Consider the following 19720-nt stretch of genomic DNA (forward strand, 5'->3'; position numbering starts at 1 on the left):
AACATTGGCCGGGAAACGATAGAACACGCACGTTTCATGCGAAGACCTGTGGCTGCAACCCGGAGCAAAGCAACAAACCATTGCGTAGCTAACTAGTAGCGCTAGCTTTAGCTAACGTTAGCTAACGAAACGAACTGCCGAGTAAAATTGGAAAACACTGGTAATTAATTATTCTATAATTTGTAAAACTACGGTGTTAAAAACAACAATTTCAAAAATACAGATTCTAATGGTCAGATATAGATATACAGATACTAAAGATAGGCAGGTACTTGCTTTCAAGCAGAACACAGGGGAAAACAAACTTAGCAGGAGTGTTTACGTGTTCGGCGTAATGACGTACAACGGCCTCGACAATTTCTGTAGTCCTATTCAGCCATTCGGTAACAACCATCGTTTTTCAGACACGTAAACTCTTCAAAAATCCCCAGTGGGGTCACCGCTGATGTATTTAATGTCGTAGAACAAAACGTGATTTATCTCTTAAATTTGTGTCAACCACAGACCTTATTTCAAGCTATTTTCCAAAACCCTATGGAAAAAATGCATTGCTTTTTGAGGAAGGAACCGGAAGTGCTAAAAATGCTAACATACTTCCGGGTTTTACGACGCGTCACTGCGGTTCTCTATTGAGACTTTTGCAACGTGCTGGTTGCTGCTGTTTGGCTCGGGGGCAGCGCCCCGTAATGATAAACTAATGCCAAGGGCAAGGCCAGGCAGGAAACATGTGACTTATCAGTAACTTTAGACATCGTAACACAATTTTAAACAAGATTTTATTGTAGATTATACATTTTACTGATACCAATTGTATGATATTTACCTTGTTCATTAAAAAAATAATATATGTATATATTTTTGAAATATATATATTTTTTAATATATTTTTTTTAATTTAATATTTTTTTAAATATTTTTTTGGGGATGTGGGAAGAGGAGGGGCGGCGCCCCTAGCGCCCCTATGGGCCGGCCGCCACCGGTGTAATTCATGGCACAATTCAAACGGGATCAAAAGATAAGTTTTCTCTCTCCATTGACTTCAATGTATTCTTTTTTCGGAATAAGGTCCCATGATGCGGAAGTAAGTGGGCGTGACTTCGCCACTCTATATAAACACTAGATGGCTCAGGGGAGATTTTCCAGCGTAGCTGACCGGCCGCCATCTTGCCACAGTCAACAGTTACTCTGTTTTGCGTTATGGTAGCTGTTGTAAGGTGAGTGATCTGCACAAAAATACTCTTAACTCGCTGAAATCTTGACTGATTTACAAACGGTTTGGTTTATTATAAACATTATTAGCATGGCTATGATACAGGATTCTTGGACATGTTGAAATTGCAGCTTTTCTTTGTGTATGTGGTTGTATTTATTAGCTGGCTAATAACCTAGTATTACAAAGTTGACCCAGCAACTTTACACCAGTGGGAGAGGCAGAACTGCTCTTTCTTTTCAACATAACTTAAGTTACACATGATTTCTTCCAAGTGGTTTGGCTTGTTAAAAACATCTTGCATTATGATACAGGAATTTGCTGGCTTTGTGTTTACAGAAGTACCTGACTATGCCGGACTTTTGTGCAGCCTACGGATTCTCCAATCACCGCTGTCTGCCACCTACTAGGTATTTATTAAATCTTCATGTTCCATGAGACGCAGCACTATGTTCCCCACATATGTTTATGTTTGCTCAGTCTAATAAACCCATAACATGGTTGTGAAAGAATACCAAAGCTGAGGCTGGACGATGATTGATTGTTGGTGTGCCATGTGTCACCGTGTGTCTTATTGGTTTTGTGGTATACTGTATTTTATTGTGTGCAGCTGGTCCTTATCTCCAAGACACATTTAAAACAAATAACCTTGAACCTTGAAGCCCCATCTCTCCCCACCTGCTTCTGCTTCCTACATCCCCTCCACACCACACCAAGTTGTTCTTCTTAATAATAATAATAATAATACATTTATTTTGGGGGGCCGCCTTTCATAACACCCAAGGACACCTTACAGGGGCATAGGGGCAATATAGGGAACAATTTAAACAGTGGATTTTGTGATATATCAGCCGGGGTGAGACAAGACAAACCACAAATGGACTACGGAAGGACACAAAAGGACACATGGTACAGTTTAAATTATTCTTGGTCTTTTTTCAATAACATATTTCAAAGGTTCTGGATTTGTTTAAAAATCTAGAAACTAAATACAAAACTAGGATGATATGAAGATCTCATGTCAAAAATAATTGTGATAAATGAGACAGAACTGGCCTGTCTGTGAGCACATTTTATGTTTGTTTGGTTCTTCTGATAAAGGTGTGAATATCTAAATAATATACCAACATATGCTATTGTCATTAGTTGTGTCCCTGTTCTTCAAGCTAAGGCATTGCTAAATTAACAACTCTTGGCTTACAGAGTGGTAACATGATACCGATTTTTATATATAAAATATAAATGTATTTTAATTTTATAATTTATTTATAATTTATTTTAAATATTAACAATATAATAAAATAAATGGAAATATATACACCGGCAAATATTTAATATAAATAACTTGTGTGTGTGTATAAATATTGCTTTATCTGATTAATGTTATTTTCATATGAAAGTCCATGATTATAAGTATGCAGTATCATAACTACATCTTTGATGTTTATAAAAAAACAAACTGTTTGAAAATTGGTTGAAAATTGAGCAAGCTATGGTTATTTAAAAAGAAAACCATAATGTTATGAATGAGAGAACTGCCTGTGGCAAGATGGCGGCCAAGTGGCAACGTCGGTCTCCATTGGCCAGCAGCGCGGGTGAGTCATCTAGTCTTATCTATGCGGGTTATGGCTAGAAAGGATCCGTCTTGTGTAAATATGATCTCACGTTCTCGTTGTAACTCTCGTTGTAATCGGAGCGGCTCGGAAACACATCTACAGCAGTAACATGCAACATACACATTAATGCAGCAGCAATATTAATAGAGAAACATCAGACATAATAGTAAAACACTGAAAGGGAACATTTTATTGCACCAGGAGCTATCTTGGGACTTTTACTGCGACAACGTTGACTTGCCTGTGAATACAAAATAAACCATAGTGTTGGTGATCTACAGTGTTGCCATTCTTCTTTGAACAGCAAGACCGCTAACACCCTATTTCAACAATCACACTCCCTGTAACTGACATAATTAATAGAAGGTTTAGCTTCTCACCATCATTTGCTGTGGCCCACTGATGTTAACGATCGTAACTGAAAGGCTGCCTACCAAAAGTAAACATTCAGCCACGTGACTTGCAAACTCTCGCGAGAGTTTTACACAAGACGGATCCTTATAGTCATAACCGAGGAGCCGTGGAGGAACCATCAGTGTATTCTCGAGCCTCATCCCAATACCCCTCCTCGACTCCTCCTTTCCCTCACTCGCTTCCCTTCCTTGCGTCTTAGCTCCGCCTCCGTAAGATGCGAGCGAGAGACACGAGGAGGTGACGCGAGGACAGAGGAGTCCTCAGGTATTAATTGGGATGTCTTCGTTCACTCAAACGTCACTTTTAAACGACGTCTGTTAATGATGACATGTGCACAGCTGTATCCCCTCTCATCGGGCTTGATTGAAATTGATTGATTGAAAAGTTTATTAACAGCTTGTATATTGGGTACAGTACAGTACAGCTCAAAACATACAATTGTTAAGGGGATGCAGACCAGAGAAAGACTTTCGTCTTGTTTACATCAGGGTCCCCCATTTCCAATTCATCATAATTAACTGAATAACCCCTTAGAACCGGCCCATTTCTGGTTGAATATTTATGTAAATGAATGAATCTTTCTTTCAAGGAATTCAATGTATGATGATTGGTCCTGCTTTTGTGTTCCGTTTTGGTGTAAAATGTAGCCTACATTTAAATAAAAATATAATTATAGTAATGTGAAAGCCTTTTAGAAATGAATTGCACATAATAATTCCCACGGAGCTGTGAGCACTTATACATTTGTGACGCTTTACAACTCATCTTCCAGTTGTGGGTTTGTTGAACTGTTGAAATGGACCAGCTTTGAAGGTGGGGGCGGGGCTTTTATACGCGAGTAGTGAATACACTTCCGCTTAGTCTGCTCACGTGTATCCTCCCTTTCATCTCCTCCCGCACCCCTCGTCCCTCACCCCTCCTCGACTCCTCCGTGTGCATTTCAGCTATCGGGACGTCCTTCAAAATGGCGTGTCTTGATCGATTTCCGGGTCAAGTCCCGGAGGAGGAGAAGAGAGGAGTCGAGGAGGGGTATTGGGATGAGGCTTTGGTTATAGCTCCTCCAGAGAGCCTCCTCGATGCTCGATGCTCGGTCCTCGGTGTGCATTTAGAGAAATTAGATGTCCTTCAACATGGCGCGCTGAAATTCATTTCCGGGTCACTACCGGAGGACCGAGGAGTCGAGGAGGGGAAATTTGAATATTGAGAAGCCTCTACGGAGTTCCGTCACAGAGGGGTAGGTTCTAGGGGGTGATTTGGGATTGGGCCATACTCTCATCTTGAAAAGGGAAACATTTGAACTTCACAACTAAGAACAACTCTACAGGATTTAAGCTCTTTCATTTATTTTACTTTATTAATTCCATCTAGTGGTTAGTTTCCTAAACACAATTCTAACTAGAAAATACATTTCCTTCAGAAAATGCGTGTGAATGCTGTAAACTGTGAACATTTGTGGCTGAATTCAGCTGAAAATGCAGAAAAAGCTGAATATGTTATTAGCTGAATGGTAGCTGCTTTTAGCTACATAGACCAAGGCCCTTTCTCATTTCATCAAATCCCCCTCCTCGACTCGGTTGCGTTCCGATAATCCAAAAATCAGCTCCTAAATTTTAACCCTATCTCCTATAGAGAACCACAGTGACGCGTCGTAAAACCCGGAAGTAAGTTAGCATTTTTAGCACTTCCGGTTCCTTCCTCAAAAAGCAATGCATTTTTTCCATAGGGTTTTGGAAAATAGCTCGAAATAAGGTCTGTGGTTGACACAAATTTAAGAGATAAATCACGTTTTGTTCTATGACATTAAATACATCAGCATTACGACATTAAATACATCAGCAGTGACCCCACTGGTGATTTTTGAAGAGTTTACGTGTCTGAAAAACGATGGTTGTTACAGAGTGGCTGAATAGGACTACAGAAATTGTCGAGGCCGTTGTACGTCATTACGCCTAACACGTAAACACTCCCGCTAAGTTTGTTTTCCCCTGTGTTCTGCTTGAAAGCAAGTACCTGCCTATCTTTAGTATCTGTATATCTATATCTGACCATTAGAATCTGTATTTCTGAAATTGTCGTTTTTAACACCGTAGTTTTACAAATTATAGAATAATTAATTACCAGTGTTTTCCAATTTTACTCGGCAGTTCGTTTAGTTAGCTAACGTTAGCCAACGTTAGCTAAAGCTAGCGCGTTTGTTGCTTTGCTCCAGGTTGGAGCCACAGGTCTTCGCATGAAACGTGCTTGTTCTATCGTTTCCCTGCCAATGTTTTCCAAAGGAGAGTCTGGATTCGTGCCATGAGGTAAACTGATGTTACATTTTTGTCCATGTCACGGTGAAATGTAAATGATGGGTAGTGACTGTATCGCCGTTTTAGAGATGGCGCTGCTGAAAAGACCGCAACATAAGTAAAGATAATGAATACATCCTATTAAAACCTGTGTGGCTTATATGATAAGTCTAATTAGTACAAGCAGCATAACGTTTCACCATGTAACTAAAGATTGATTGTAGTCAGGGAAATCAGTTTGACATATTGAACTAATAACAAATCACCTCTGGCTGGCAGAGAACTCTCTGCTCCATAGCTTCTCTTGGACGTAAAATCACATGTACATTTTACATTTATATTCAATTTAATATTCCATGCCTCACATGCTTTTGTATATATAATAAATGGGGCGAAGCCTGCGAGCTAGTTCAGGCAGTCAACTCGAGCACTTATGCTGCATTCATACATAACGACCTTGCCACTCTGCAACCAACCAGATTCTCCTTAATATGCCGCTCTATTTAACCTGCCAGTTCTCTCTCCATTAGAGATGTTAAGATTCACCGATTCGCATCGGTGCACCGGCATAAACGTTCAAGATGCGAGTGCACCGATTGAAAGAGTGCACATCGGCTACAGTTTGGGTTGAACTCGCGATGCATCGATGGCGTAGCGTCTTTGCATCGGTAAAAAACCGATTCATTCATATAAAATCCCCTTATCTTGTCAACGTTCAGCAGAGACGATCTTTGATATTTGCTTCGCCACTACGGAGAACGAGAGTCTCAGTTATCAACACACACGGAAGTTGAGGAGAAAGAGAAACACAGCGCACCGAAAAATACCTACAAATCAAACGTTTGGCAACACTTCGGATTGTTCAAGAAAGACGGTGTAATAGTCATTTATGCTATATAGTTGATGCGGACTTGCATACACACAGTATCACTCCGCAGCCGCACCCCATCAGTAACGTCCTGATGGTATATGTGCGCGGCACTATTACTACAGACGGTCAACTTGAAAAATCACTCGCAAATTGTTAACGATGCCGAGCCGCTTTAAAGTACACAAGTAGTACGAGGAACTTAGCGACGCACATAAAGAGGCGACGTGGGGTCTGCGGCTGAAAAGAGAAACCTGAAAGTGAGACATATGAGTTAAATCACTCAGTGAGGTGTTCTGTCAGAGAGGTGTTTAGCTTACAGCAGCCTGTGACGGCCAATAATAATGTAAATGTCTTCCTTACTGTAAGCAGTTATGAAATACCTGTTTGTGAAAGGTTATTTGTTTTCTTTATTGTTCATATAGAAACCACTGCTTTCTGCTCACTGGTGAGTTAGCCTCTGAGTGTTAAGCACATCAGGCTGGCAGCTGTATGGGCATTGCTCTATGGTAGCTGTTATTTGCACATTGTTAATCATGAGCAATGCATCCTTACATTGTTTAACTGTCAGGTGTTATACAATTGTACTCTGGAGAGCTTTTAAAGGTACAAAAATAAACGGCATGATGGGATGTGCAGTACCAAATATGTAAAGCACTTTTTTGTTAATGTATGATTTGCTGCATATAAGGAATAAAACAAAAATCCTCTGTCGTACCATATTGAAGTATCATTATTTTTGCATCGTGTTGAATCGCATCGTATCGCCCCGAATCGCATAATGTTGAATCAAATCGTATCGAACTGTATCGCAACAGGGGTGAATCGTATCGTATCGCATCGCCTGGTGTTTCAAAGGTATCGTTAATGTATCTTATCGTGGCAACGTATCGAGATGCGCATCGCATCGGCCTCAGTGATGGAGATGCACATCCCTACTCTCCATGCATTGCTTGCTGCTGCTATTGCTGCAGCTACCTTTACGTCGCTGCTGCTTGCCTGCTGCCACTGCTGCGTTCACTTGCTATTGCTACGTTCATGTTCCTACTGCTGTGTTTCATGTTGCTGCTGCTTGCCTGCCGGTGCTGTCCTTGCAAATATCTACTGCAATCTCTGACTCTGGAACCGAATCATCATACGCAAGAAGCCGTAAGAAATGCCTCATTCCCGAAACACAGGCTAGCTCAGAGCATGGTTCAGACGCCGCTGGAACGAGCCACAGCTTCCGCACGACACACATTCAGGTGTCCCTTCCGTCCTCATCGGGAGTAGCTCGTAATATCCTTGTGCCAGAGGAAGTCCCGAGTTCTACGCCAGCTCCGGTAACAACCCCAGATCGCTATTCCCACTGTTTAAGAATCTGAACTGCCACAACCGCAGCTCTATATCCGCCTACCTCAACCCTGAGTATCCTGGGCCGTCCGTCATCTTCTGCCCACCAGCGCTATATCATGCCTCACAGGAATGAGATCCTTTCAGCACAAACAACCATGAACTCTTGCACTACTCGATGATGAGTAAACGTTCAAAGATGTATATCTGTAGAATTCTGTTATTGCATACCAGGTGGTTGCTGGGTTAGATTATATTTATTTCATTATAGTATATTCCCCTCATAGCTGCATGCTTGGGGGGGAAAGCTCATTGTCGCTGCCTCAAAGACTTAGACACAGCAGTCTCGATAGGTAGTATATTCCCCTTAAAGCCGCCGGGCTTAAAGAGCAACTTCCAGGTTAAAGACACCTGTGAATAAATGTGTAGGAAAATGATGAATACACTAGATTTTCAAAACAATATACAGAAATATACACTACAGTGACATCTGCCGTCGTTTTTGTAAGAAATGTTCACTTCCGCATAAAAAGCCTCCACACGTGACCTCCCGCGTGTGACGTGACAAAGGGTAAACAAGGGGGAGAGCGGCCGGTGTAACGTATTAATAAACATGGATCCCAATGCTAGTTTCGACACAGAAGAATTTGAACATGAATATTCGAATGCATATGACGGACCACAACCTTATAATTATGAGCCTGCTAGGCGTCCAAGAGACCAGGAGCAGCCAAGGATTAGAAGAAATAATGGCCATCGGAGAGAAACTGAGCTGTGCTGTGAGGAGAACCAGTGGAGAACTGGGCAGCTATCTTGGTGAGTGACCGACGTTAGCTACAGAATGTTAGCTAACGTCACATCACAACATTGTGAAGTTAGCTTTCATATATCAGGCTATAACTAAAGTAGCATTGATAATATAGTAACGTTACTGGCAGGACTGTTGATACTGATCCATAATAGAAACTAATGCGCAAGTATCAGCCGTATCTTGCGTTACCTAACGCAAATACACACTACGTTATGGTGCTGTACCGGAGGGGAGAGAGAGAGCAGGGAAGGAGGGGGGGGGAAGCAGCGAAGGGGGGGAGAGAGATGTAATACGGTTTCCTGATAAACGTTTTGTTTTGTAGGTGCTTGTGTGGGGAATGCCAGCCCATGACCTCAGCTGTGGAGAGCATGTGCTGCAGGGAGGTGGATCCCTTCTGGGCCCTGGTGGAGAACCTCACCCCCAGACCAGACATAACATGCCTGACACTGCACCCAGGCTTTGAAGCATGCTGTCTGAATCCCCTTTTGTGCTACAGATTTTTAGGTCCACTTTTATTCTCCATATATATCAACAGTTTAGGTGAAAATGTGGATGAAGCTACTTTACATTTTTATGCGGACGATACCGTGATGTATTGTGCAGGTCCCTCCATTCAGGAGGCGGTTGTTAAATTACAGGCTGTTTTTAACATTATTCAGACTCAGCTCTCTGAACTAAAGCTTCTTTTAAATGTGGATAAAACCAAGATAATGCTCTTTTCAAAAGCTAAAAAGTCACCAGAGCCTGTTTTAGATATTGTATCAACGCAAGGAACAAAACTTGAAGTTGTTGCCTGTTACAAATACCTTGGTATCTTGCTTGATGACTGTCTCTCTTTTAAACTTCATGTCAATAACCTGCTTAAAAAACTGAGGGTTAGGCTAGGTTTCTTTTTCAGGAATAAGTCCTGTTTCTCGCTTGAGGCCAGGAAAAGGCTAGTCACTGTGACCTTTTTACCTGTGCTGGACTATGGTGATCTGCTGTATATGAATGCACCTGCCAACTACCTAAGCAAACTAGATGCTGCGTATCATAGTGCTCTGAGATTTGTCACTAACTGTAAAGCACTTACTCATCACTGTACATTGTATACCAAGGCAGGTTTACCATCACTCACTGTACGGAGGCTCAGTCACTGGTACACTTTTATCTATAAAGCTATGTTGGGCAAACTCCCGTATTATATCTGTTCATTGATAAAGCAGAAAGTTGCAAGCAGCTATTGTCTGCGATCACAGGATATAGTCTTGTTAGATGTGCCAAGAGTAAGGACTGTCTTAGGTAAGACAGCTTTTATGTGCGCAGCTCCACTTGCTTGGAACAGTCTACAGGCAAAATTGAAATTGAGCATTTTTATTTCTTTGAATGTATTTAAGGCATGTCTAAATGAAATGCTTTCTGACACTCTGGGTATTTGTAAATGTTGAATATGTAAATATGATATCCTCTGTTGTTTGTATGTTGTTTTTATGTTTCATGTGGAACTAAATGATGCAGGTCTCCCTTGTAAATGAGATCGATGATCTCAAGGGACTAATCTGTCTAAATAAAGGTTTGAAATGAAATGAATAGCCTACATGAACTTCAGGCAGGAGCATGGCCCGCTTCAGGCCAGCAGATATGAGTATGTTTAGATTACAATTAAAAAGATAAATACTATTAAAGATAATACAGTTGCTATTGACCCCGAGTGTTTAGCAGGTTTCAAAACCCAGAACCTGTAGATGATATACTATATAACACTTGTTGATGATGTTAACAAGGCTATCAAGTTTACCTGTAGATATTGTGTCCCTATCCCCAGGCAATACCGCTACGCAGCTTACAGGCAGGTCATCCGCTGAGCCTATGGAATTCTAGGCAGGCACATTAGGAAGCCCTTACCCTCATGTGTTGTGTCTGCCATCAGAAGACAGTTCCTAGAAGAAGGAGGAGGAATTTAAAAAGGTTTTGAGTGGCCTCATTTTGGTGACGATCAATAAAATTAATCACAATCATAGTGTGTTCGCACTATGTGTTCGCATACACATGCATTTCCCAAAATGTTGTCTACCTATGCTGTAAATGTGGTATTTTTTGAATTTACACAAATAAACATTGATTGATTGATTGATAGATAGTGTCTTTTCATTAATAACCACCAAAATACGTTATTTGAACACTCCTCTCGATCGATTTACAAAAAAAAAATAGTATGGCCCGCCCTAATACACCAATGCAGTTTTTAAAGATATACATTTTTTTTCAACACAGAATCATTTACCAAATTACACCATATCCAATCATTTTACGAGTCAGAAAATGCTATCTGTTCATTGCAGTTATTGTTTATTGAATTAGATTACCATGACCTCAACATAATTATGTAGAGTGCAAGTCCACAGCCAAGAAAATGTTACGACTTCTTAGTTTTTGTAACAGTCTGTAAATATACACAACTTTATAATAAAATGCACACATTTTAAATATAAATAGAATATGTTTATATATTAATATGTTTATGTGTGGGGAATCTCACTGGACAGCAGCAAGGGAGACCTCTAAGCGAGCCAACAAGTTGGATGAAGAAGGTGTTGAAATTGCTGTGTGTAGGCATGGATTTCTTCTCAAAGGTTGGTTAAAAAATATTTGTAGATAATCTGAAGCCTTACCTTCAATATGATTTGTTCTCACTATTTTTTTTTTCTTTTTTAAAAGCTTTAAATATGTATAGAGAAGAAATCTTTGCCTATCCGATGTTTCTCCAAAACTCTTACCAGCTTTTATCTAACAAATAAACAAATGTATTCACATATGTACAACATTTTAATAATTGTATTTACTCTGTTGTCCTCTGGGCTCCATTTGATGGGTAGGATGACCTTTTTTTCCTTTAGAATCTGCTGGTTTCACACTAATTTCCTGTGTTAAACCGGGAATGCCGTGCCAGATAAAGGCCAACTGCCTCATCCTTGGCGATCTCCTGGCAGGAAGTGGAAAGGGGGGCAGGGGCAGTGGAGGACAAGACTGCACTGCTCTCTTGTAGAGTCTCTGGTGACCTGGAGTAGCCCTCACTCAGAGACTCCATCAGGGCTGCAGCGTATGCTGAAGGAAGGAAACAAGTGATCACATTCAGTGATATTATAGATGCATCACACAATAAATAATATTTAGAGACCGAGTAAAACAGCTAACCGTATGATGGCTTCTCCTTGATAGGGCGAACCACCCAGCCACCTTTGCAGAACCTTGGGTAGTGTACTGTCTATCTCCCGACAGTATGGGTGGAATCAAGATGGACGGAAACAACTCCTAGGTTTGATAATTTAATCAAATCCAAATAGATTGTTAACCTTAGAAGAAAAAAGGACAACAACAATACAACAATTAGGATCACACATATCCCATACAACTTAAATCAAATTCAATATAATAATCACACTTACTAGTGGCCTCTCCTGATTCCTCAATCTCAATGACGTTCATTTATGTATCCCCTCTACACATCAATAAACCCTGTGAAGCTCCACCCAGATTTACAGTATCACACACATAAACTGAACCCCATTAATTGAACCCTCATACACCCAGCACAAACATGAGTTTACAGCACACCTCCCACTTGGCACCCTGGTCGGATGACCCAAGGAGGCCACCAACCTAAATAACCTTGCTCTGGTGGTGGTGTCTGAGGAGGTTCTTCTCCTAAGTTCTCTACTTCGGAATCTTCCACGACCCCGAAGCCAGGTCCCCCCGCAGAGGCACAGGTTTGCCTTTTCTTTTGTCCAGGACTCTTGCCTCCCACTTTGCTTGACCCGTCGCTCGGCCTCTTCTAGTCAGCCATTTCTCTGCAGCTCGCCGGACCCATGCGACCACTCCACATAGCCTAGCCAGACTGCTGAACCTCTCTGATTTTACCAGGTTCACAACAGCAATGCTTCGAAACTTTCCTTCCGGTCTTCTCTCTGTCAAGACTGAAGCTTCTTCCCTTTCGGAGGTTTCTGGGGATCCACCAACCTTAACTAGGGACTCCTCAGCCTCTGCTTCCTTTCCACTGGTGTCGTCAGGGATAGGGGTTTTGGTTGACTGGGCTCTGGTGAGTATTGCCGAGAATGCTTTTCTTTGAAGCTTGCCCACACTCTCTCTGGCACCAGTTGCCACATCAGCGGCCGACTTCATAGGCCATTCTTCTAGCGGCCTCACCAGGAACTCTGGTCCCCTCTGCCACTCTGAGCCCTCTCCCAGGTCTTCAGGAGTTGCTCCTTTTGTTACGATGTCGGCGATGTTAAGTGGCCCTGGGATCCACCACCAGTCTGCTACTGCTCCAGCTTGGACCTGCTCTGCAGTCCTCTGCCTCCCACTTTGGCCTGACCTGACCCATGGTTTGAGGGAGAAGCCTCCGGCGCTCAGGATCTCTTCTACCCCCTCTGTGATTTCCTCCAGTCTCTTTTGGTCATTGTGGGATGTTAAGATATCGTCCACATAACTGTCCTCCTCCAGGACCCTGCGTTCTTCCACCATATGCGCGAACCTGGGCAGCCGAGCAGTCTCCCTCATTGCCAACTGTGCGATGCACCCAGCGGGTCGGTCGCCAATATTTACCCTGGTGATGGCGTACTCACCGATGTCCTCTTCTGGGGTGTCTCTCCAGAGGAACCTGTGCAGGTGGACTTCGCACTCTTTTAGCCAGACTGAGTTGTACATCTTTCGGATGTCTCCTAGGACTGCATGCTCTCCCGCCCTGAATCGGAGTAAGACCGATCTGATGGGGTTCAGTACATCCGGCCCCTTAAGCAGAAGGTCGTTCATGCTGACCCTCCTGAACTGTTGACTGCTGTTCCAGACCAGTCTCACTGGTGTCGTCACTGAGTGGGGGTTCGGCGTGACCATGTGGCTCACGTACCACACTGGTCCTCTCCAGCCGTCTATCATCTCCGTGGTGAGTTTTACTGCCGCGCCTCTCTCCACCATCTCGTGAATCTGACCTTTGTAGGCGGACTGCCACTCAGTTTCCTTCCTGAGCTGCTTCTCTGTTTTCAGGAAGGTGGCCTCCACTCCTCTTCTGTTGTTTGGAAGTGAGGCTGGGTCCTCGGTCCATGGGTAAGATGCGTCCCAGTGCGGAGTCAGGCAGTGTTCATCTTTGGCCATGTAGGACAGCCCCTCTTTAATCACTTCCAGATCCCTTTCTTCTGCCAGGGTAATTTCCTTTCCTCCTGGCTGGCATGTCCCGCAGCGACACCCACCACACCTGGGTTCACAGGCCGCACCGATGCTGTCCCACTTCCACCGCTCGAGAACTTCTCTCCTTGTTGCAGTTGTATTCCTGGTCTCCGCCTTTACTTCCTGAGTCAGGCTCTTGGTCTCCTCTTCCCTCAGAATCTCAGGACTCTCAACTACTTCTCTGTACCCCACTGCAGCTGTCCTCATCGAGCGAGCGAAGTGCGTCTCAGACTGGTGCATTGCCACTTTTACATCCTCGAACAGACTGGGATGTGCTCCGCCCACGGTTTTACCCAGTGGGCCCTCCCATAAGACGAGGTCTCCAACTATCCTCAGTCTTTGTGGAGCGAGTCTCCCCTCTCTGTGACTGATGAGAAGCTCGACATGGTCTGGTCTCTTCAGTTCCTCCGTTGCAACCTCCGGAAAGAACCTCTTTAGCTGTTCAGGTCTGACGCTCCGATGCACTTTAGCGATCTCCTCCAGGCCATAACAAACCAGCTTGTGAGCCCTCACAGTACCTTTGGGGGTCTTGACTCTTACTCGCAGGAGGTACCTCTTCGTCTTGACTGTCACGGTCATTCCTCCAACTCCATGCACAATCAGAGTGACTTCTTCTCTGCTCAGACCGAGCCTGTCAGCCGCTGCATGAGTGATGTAGTTGGTGTCTGATGCGAGGTCAATCAGAGCTCCGATCTTTTGCCCCGCGTTGGCAGTGACTTCCAACAGCATCATGATGACAGGGTGCTCGGTCAGTCTATTTTCTTCCAGAAGTCCACCTTCATCCTTCCTAGCGCTCCTTGTCACTGAAGTCTTGTTGCTGTTACTGAAAGCTTTCATGATCTCCGCCGCCGCCTCTGGGGAACATTTGGACAAGGCTAGCTTTTGTTCTTCTGTTAGCTCCCTTACCCTCTCACTGCCTTTTCCAAGTTTCCCCTTTGGTAGCTGTTCCCATTTTGGACAGAGGAGGTAGTGGTGGTCCGAGGAGGTCCCCTCTTGGCAGTCTTCCCTGTTGCAGAGGAACCTGTCTGTGCACTCTTCTACCACGTCGTGACATCCAAGACAAACGCGGCATGCTCCTACCTTCTTCACAGCAGTCTTTCTCTCAGCCAAGCCAAACCCCTTGAACTTCTTGCAGAAGAATAATTTGTTATTGTGTTTCTCCTCTCCACACACGACGCACTCCCCTTCTGGAGTGTCCCTTCTGGTGGCTTTTGTGTAGGCATACTTCCTCTCAAACCTGTTTTGCGGCTTTTCCATTTTTTCAGATGTCTCTGTTATTTTCAGTTGTTCCAAGCTCTCTAGAATTTCTTCTTGCTCCTTCAGGAACTTCAGAAGCGCATTGAAATGGTTGACTGGGGTGACACCGTTTTCGGGCTTAGCCCTGAAGATGACCCACTCTCGCTTCACCTGGTCGGGCAGCTTGCTTTCTATAGACCTAATCATCAGCGGGTGGTTGATGGCTCCAGGGTTCCCGAGGTCTGTGAGGTCTGCCAAAGCCTTTTCCACAGCTTGGATGAGGTCTATCACCTTCCTCGGCTGGTCTCCTTTCACAGCTGGTATCTTCTCCAGTTCTGCGACGATCTGCAGTGCAATCGTGGACCTGTTCCCGTAACGGTTCTCCAGTAATCTGAACATGTCTTCGACTGTACTGTAGCTGGCCAATGTGACATCCTTTTTTACCTTCTCTTCCATGCTGTCTAGAAGCTGGAACTTCTTGACTTCAGGCGACCCGGACGGTTCTCCCTGCTTCTGCAAAGATTCCCAGTCCTTTTTCCAGCGGTGAAACTCCCTCATACTGCCACTGAACTTGGGAAGGCTTACCGGCTTGAGTCGTATCTTTGATATCGCTCCCATCAGGTTGTCTCTGGGTCCCGTGCCTGCCACGCCAGTAGTGTGCGCCTCTTCCACTGCTTTGTGCTGCGCTTTCATGAGTTCAAACCGTGCTTCTTCTGCTGCAATCTGAGCCTCGGCCAATTTAGAGCGTTGGGCCTGGTCTTGTTTTAGCTGAGCCAGGGCGAACTGGGCGCGCTCATCCTCTGCTGCGGTGCGTGCCAACTCTGCTGCACCGCGTGCTTTGTTAAACTCAGCTTCCTTTTGACGCTTGAGTGCATTTTTCCTTGTCTCCAGCTGGCGCACTATCTCTTCCACATCTGTTTTAGCAGTCTCAGGAGCCCATCCCCTCCAGGTGCTGTGCACTTCTTTTAATTCCTTAATGAGTATTTCTAAATTATTTAGCTGCTTTTCGTAACTCTCATAGCTTACTAGGTCAATTTGTGTCGCTTCTGCCTCCTCATAGACCTTTTCAGCTTCCCCGACAGCAAACATCACTTTCCTTTCTCCATGCCTAGACCAAAGGTTTGCTTTAATCACTTCACTGATCTCTTCAAGCCTTTGGCTGGTTTCTCCATCCGTCTTTTCCACGTCTGCCCTCAGCTCTTCTGATACTTGGTCCTCGTCGCTATCAGCGTTCAGAATTAATTTCATCAGGTATTCACTGTTGGCCTCTGTGACTTTGGTGGCGGCCTTGTGGACTTCACCATATTCTTTCATCAACTCCTCCTCTGACATAGTGTTCACCATCTTTGTTACTGAGTTCACCTTACGACCTAGAGCCACCTTCGCCCTCGTCCGCAGGTCTTTCAGATGCTTCACTGTTTCCTCCCCCTTAATCATCTCTCTGAATTTAAGGCTGAGTTTAGCTCTATCTGTCTTATCCTGGCTAGCTAGCTGGATACCTAGCTGGTTGGCTTCGTTTTCTAGCCAATAGCTTGGTGTCTTTGACTTGGATAGCTAGCTTGGATTTGTATGCTAGCACCCTTCAGTGTGCTAGCTAGCTAGTTATTGTCTTCTTGCTGGTTAGCTTTGTTTCCTGGCAACCTTCAGTCTGCTGTCTAGCTACTGCTTCGTCTTTGCTATGCTACCGCTAGCTTCTTTGGCTAGATAGCGCCGAAAATAGCCTTGTCACTCACGTGTTCCGACCACGTTAGCTCCGCTAGCTTTGCTAGCCTCGGGCCTTCACTTTCCGCCGACCGTTGCGACCACGGGATTTCCTAGTCGTCCGGTCGTCAGCTCTACTTGCGGACCGGCGTCCCTCGGTGCTTCGCGAGCTCCGCTAGCTTCGTTAGCTCCGCTAGCTTCGCTAGCTCCGTTAGCTTCGCTAGCTTCGTTAGCTCCGCTCCGCTAGCTTCGACGGTCCTTGATAGCTTTGCTAGCCTCGGGCATTCACTTCCCGCCGACCGTTGCTGTAGTCTATCTTCCTAGCTGTCTCTCGCCATCGGTTGAAACCTTTATTCCTCCCGATGCAGTTAGTTAACAACTGTACTGTCTATCTCCCGACAGTATGGGTGGAATCAAGATGGACGGAAACAACTCCTAGGTTTGATAATTTAATCAAATCCAAATAGATTGTTAACCTTAGAAGAAAAAAGGACAACAACAATACAACAATTAGGATCACACATATCCCATACAACTTAAATCAAATTCAATATAATAATCACACTTACTAGTGGCCTCTCCTGATTCCTCAATCTCAATGACGTTCATTTATGTATCCCCTCTACACATCAATAAACCCTGTGAAGCTCCACCCAGATTTACAGTATCACACACATAAACTGAACCCCATTAATTGAACCCTCATACACCCAGCACAAACATGAGTTTACAGCACAGGTAGCGAACTGCATAACGCACCTCACCATCACTGGTTCGAGCAACCTCTCTGCTGCTATTGTGGTTAAAGTGCAGGGCTGCCATGAGAAGCCTGTAGAAAAAGCAGATTATGCAGTTCACAAGTTGTTTGTACATATGTGAATAAACTGTTTAACTGATATCATTAGTCGATTAAACTTCGTATTGTCCGTTAACGGTTAAATGGTTAATTATTAACATCCCTAAGCCGTACACATTCTTTCACCATCACATCATATTTACCTGCTGTACATCCCAAGGAAGGAGAACCCAGTGTGCTTTGGTGCAAAGTGGAGGATGAGGGAGTGAAATGCCTCCAGGGAATAGGTCTGATGCTGTGGAGACAAATTCCGGACATCCTTCACCAATGCGGTTCTCAAAGTCACCCTCTCCAGTTTAATGGCTGCAGTTGTTCCTGTACAAACACATATTTTGTTCTGATGTTACTAGAATTGTCTACATATGCATGTATTACCTACACTGATAAAGCACGATTGTGTGATTCTATCAGGTGTTATTTATATAACGCCTTGTTAATGTGTTAGCACACTTTGGGTTATATTTAATGGAGGGATCCGGAACCAAAATAAACTAAGCACCAACAAGCACTTGGACGACTAAGATGTTTCAGCAACACAGTGTACAGAGTACATTACCTGGTTCCAGCCACTCCTTGTCCCTTGCTTCTCCCTCCAGAGGTGGATGTGCACAGCAGGGAAATGCAGGAGTGCCGTGTTCATGGATGTCCTGAACATGATTCACCATACTTTGCCACTCGGCTTCCATCACATCTGGATCTCCATCAGGAGTGGAAGCTGCAGTCCAGTACAGGTGATTGATGATGGCTGGCCTCCGCAGCTTCAGGTCCTCACACTCCCTCTCCTTTGCAGCAGCATCCAAAGCTTTCCCTAGACCTGTTTCACAACAGAAACAATATGTTAAAAAAGAAAATGTAATTATAAACAAATTTCAGCCTAATCAAACCTACCAACATCAAGATACATACTTTTACCAATCTGCCAGATATCAAAGAAATGACTCGTTCCTCCTGGACACAACTCCTCCCGCACCCACTTGGCAACCTAAAGAGTGAAACACAACACCTTAATTACGTACTAACTAGTAAGAAAATGTATTTTTTGCTGTTAATATGGTGCGCCAAGAATCTTTGTGTGTACATATGTCTGTTCTTTCTTGTGTCTCTTTACCTGGCGATTTCTGTCCGTAATAAGGGCTGAAACTTGCATGTGTTGCTCCTTAAGGAAGTCAATGCTGTGTTTCAGACCCTCTAGTTCACACCAGGTGCTGCTTGGGACCTCTGAGCTCTGTAAAACAACATTATGCAGTCATATCACTAACCGTGTCACATCAGACGAAAGCACATCTGATTTGTGTGACTGATAACGTTAACTTACCTGGAGAAGTTGAAGATCCAAAACCTTGTTTATTCTGTCCTCGATCAAGGAGTCGGTGCCATATTTGGCACAATGGCTAGGAGAGTCTGACCTATGAGTGTCAAAAACAGTTTAATTCAGACGTTAAAGCCCAAAAAACAATGCAATGCAGTTATTGTAAGTTGCTTTGGATAAAGCTAAATGAATGTAATTTAAATATTGTTTTGACCTCTTTTTGATATCAATAATACAAGCTGAAGTGTTCTACCTGCAGTCACCAGAGAGGATTAGCCCACCCCCCATCTCCTTCAGTTCTCGGATGATCCCAGCCTGCTCATTTTGCCAGGCCTGCACGATAGTAGGGATTGTGTACAGGCGTTGATGGCGGAAGAAGGTGCCGACACTGATGCACTGAAGCCCTAACAGTTTCAACATCCGTATTGTCTGGGTAGCAGGGCCGTATTCACCATATACATTGGGGGGGACACACATCCCCCCAATATTCAGATACACTCAAAATGTCCCCCCCCCCCAATAAATAGCACCCAAAAAAATTAACTTAATTTTTAATTTTTAGATTTTTTAATAAATATAAAATTGCTATTCTATGAGTTATTTCTTTTGGTTATTTGTATACTTGAAAATCTATATTTTTTGTTATTGTGAACTTCACCAAAATGATATTTCTTTTCATATGTAAATTGGTTCCTTATTTTGTACCCGGGGGTGTATTTCGCTGTTGCACGTCTGAGTCCACCTTCAGTTAGCTTGATGCTCCAAGCAGGTCAGTCATGTTTTAATTTGCCCTCCATCAGTTCTGGTATCTTTTCTAGTTAGCCCTAAAGTAATCTATATTATTTTATTTCGTAATGGCAATGTTAATGAACCCTCCGGT

At 43.7% G+C, this 19720-nt stretch overlaps 1 protein-coding gene and 2 long non-coding RNA genes across 3 annotated transcripts; 2 read left to right on the forward strand and 1 right to left on the reverse strand.

Annotated features, from left to right (window-relative positions):
- The first annotated feature begins 927 nt into the window (after window positions 1–927).
- On the forward strand, window positions 928–9021 carry LOC307021334. The gene is made up of 3 exons (XR_013803124.1): window positions 928–1214; window positions 1550–1620; window positions 8862–9021. It is a non-coding gene; the product is annotated as an uncharacterized lncRNA (long non-coding RNA).
- Window positions 9022–10107: 1086 nt separating this feature from the next.
- Window positions 10108–10654, forward strand: LOC307021335. Its single transcript, XR_013803125.1, has 2 exons — window positions 10108–10163; window positions 10344–10654. It is a non-coding gene; the product is annotated as an uncharacterized lncRNA (long non-coding RNA).
- Window positions 10655–11592: 938 nt separating this feature from the next.
- On the reverse strand, window positions 11593–19260 carry LOC307022753 (uncharacterized protein; the record flags this gene model as incomplete). The annotated part of the gene is made up of 8 exons (XM_079655646.1): window positions 11593–11623; window positions 17435–17504; window positions 17675–17846; window positions 18088–18345; window positions 18438–18513; window positions 18640–18756; window positions 18847–18937; window positions 19094–19260. 8 exons carry the CDS (start codon window positions 19258–19260, stop codon window positions 11606–11608), a joined length of 969 nt encoding a protein of 322 aa, XP_079511772.1. The 3' UTR covers window positions 11593–11605.
- Window positions 19261–19720: the final 460 nt, after the last annotated feature.

Source organism: Notothenia rossii (assembly GCF_949606895.1).
Source record: "Notothenia rossii genome assembly, chromosome: 10".
Classification (NCBI taxonomy): Eukaryota; Metazoa; Chordata; class Actinopteri; order Perciformes; family Nototheniidae; genus Notothenia; species Notothenia rossii.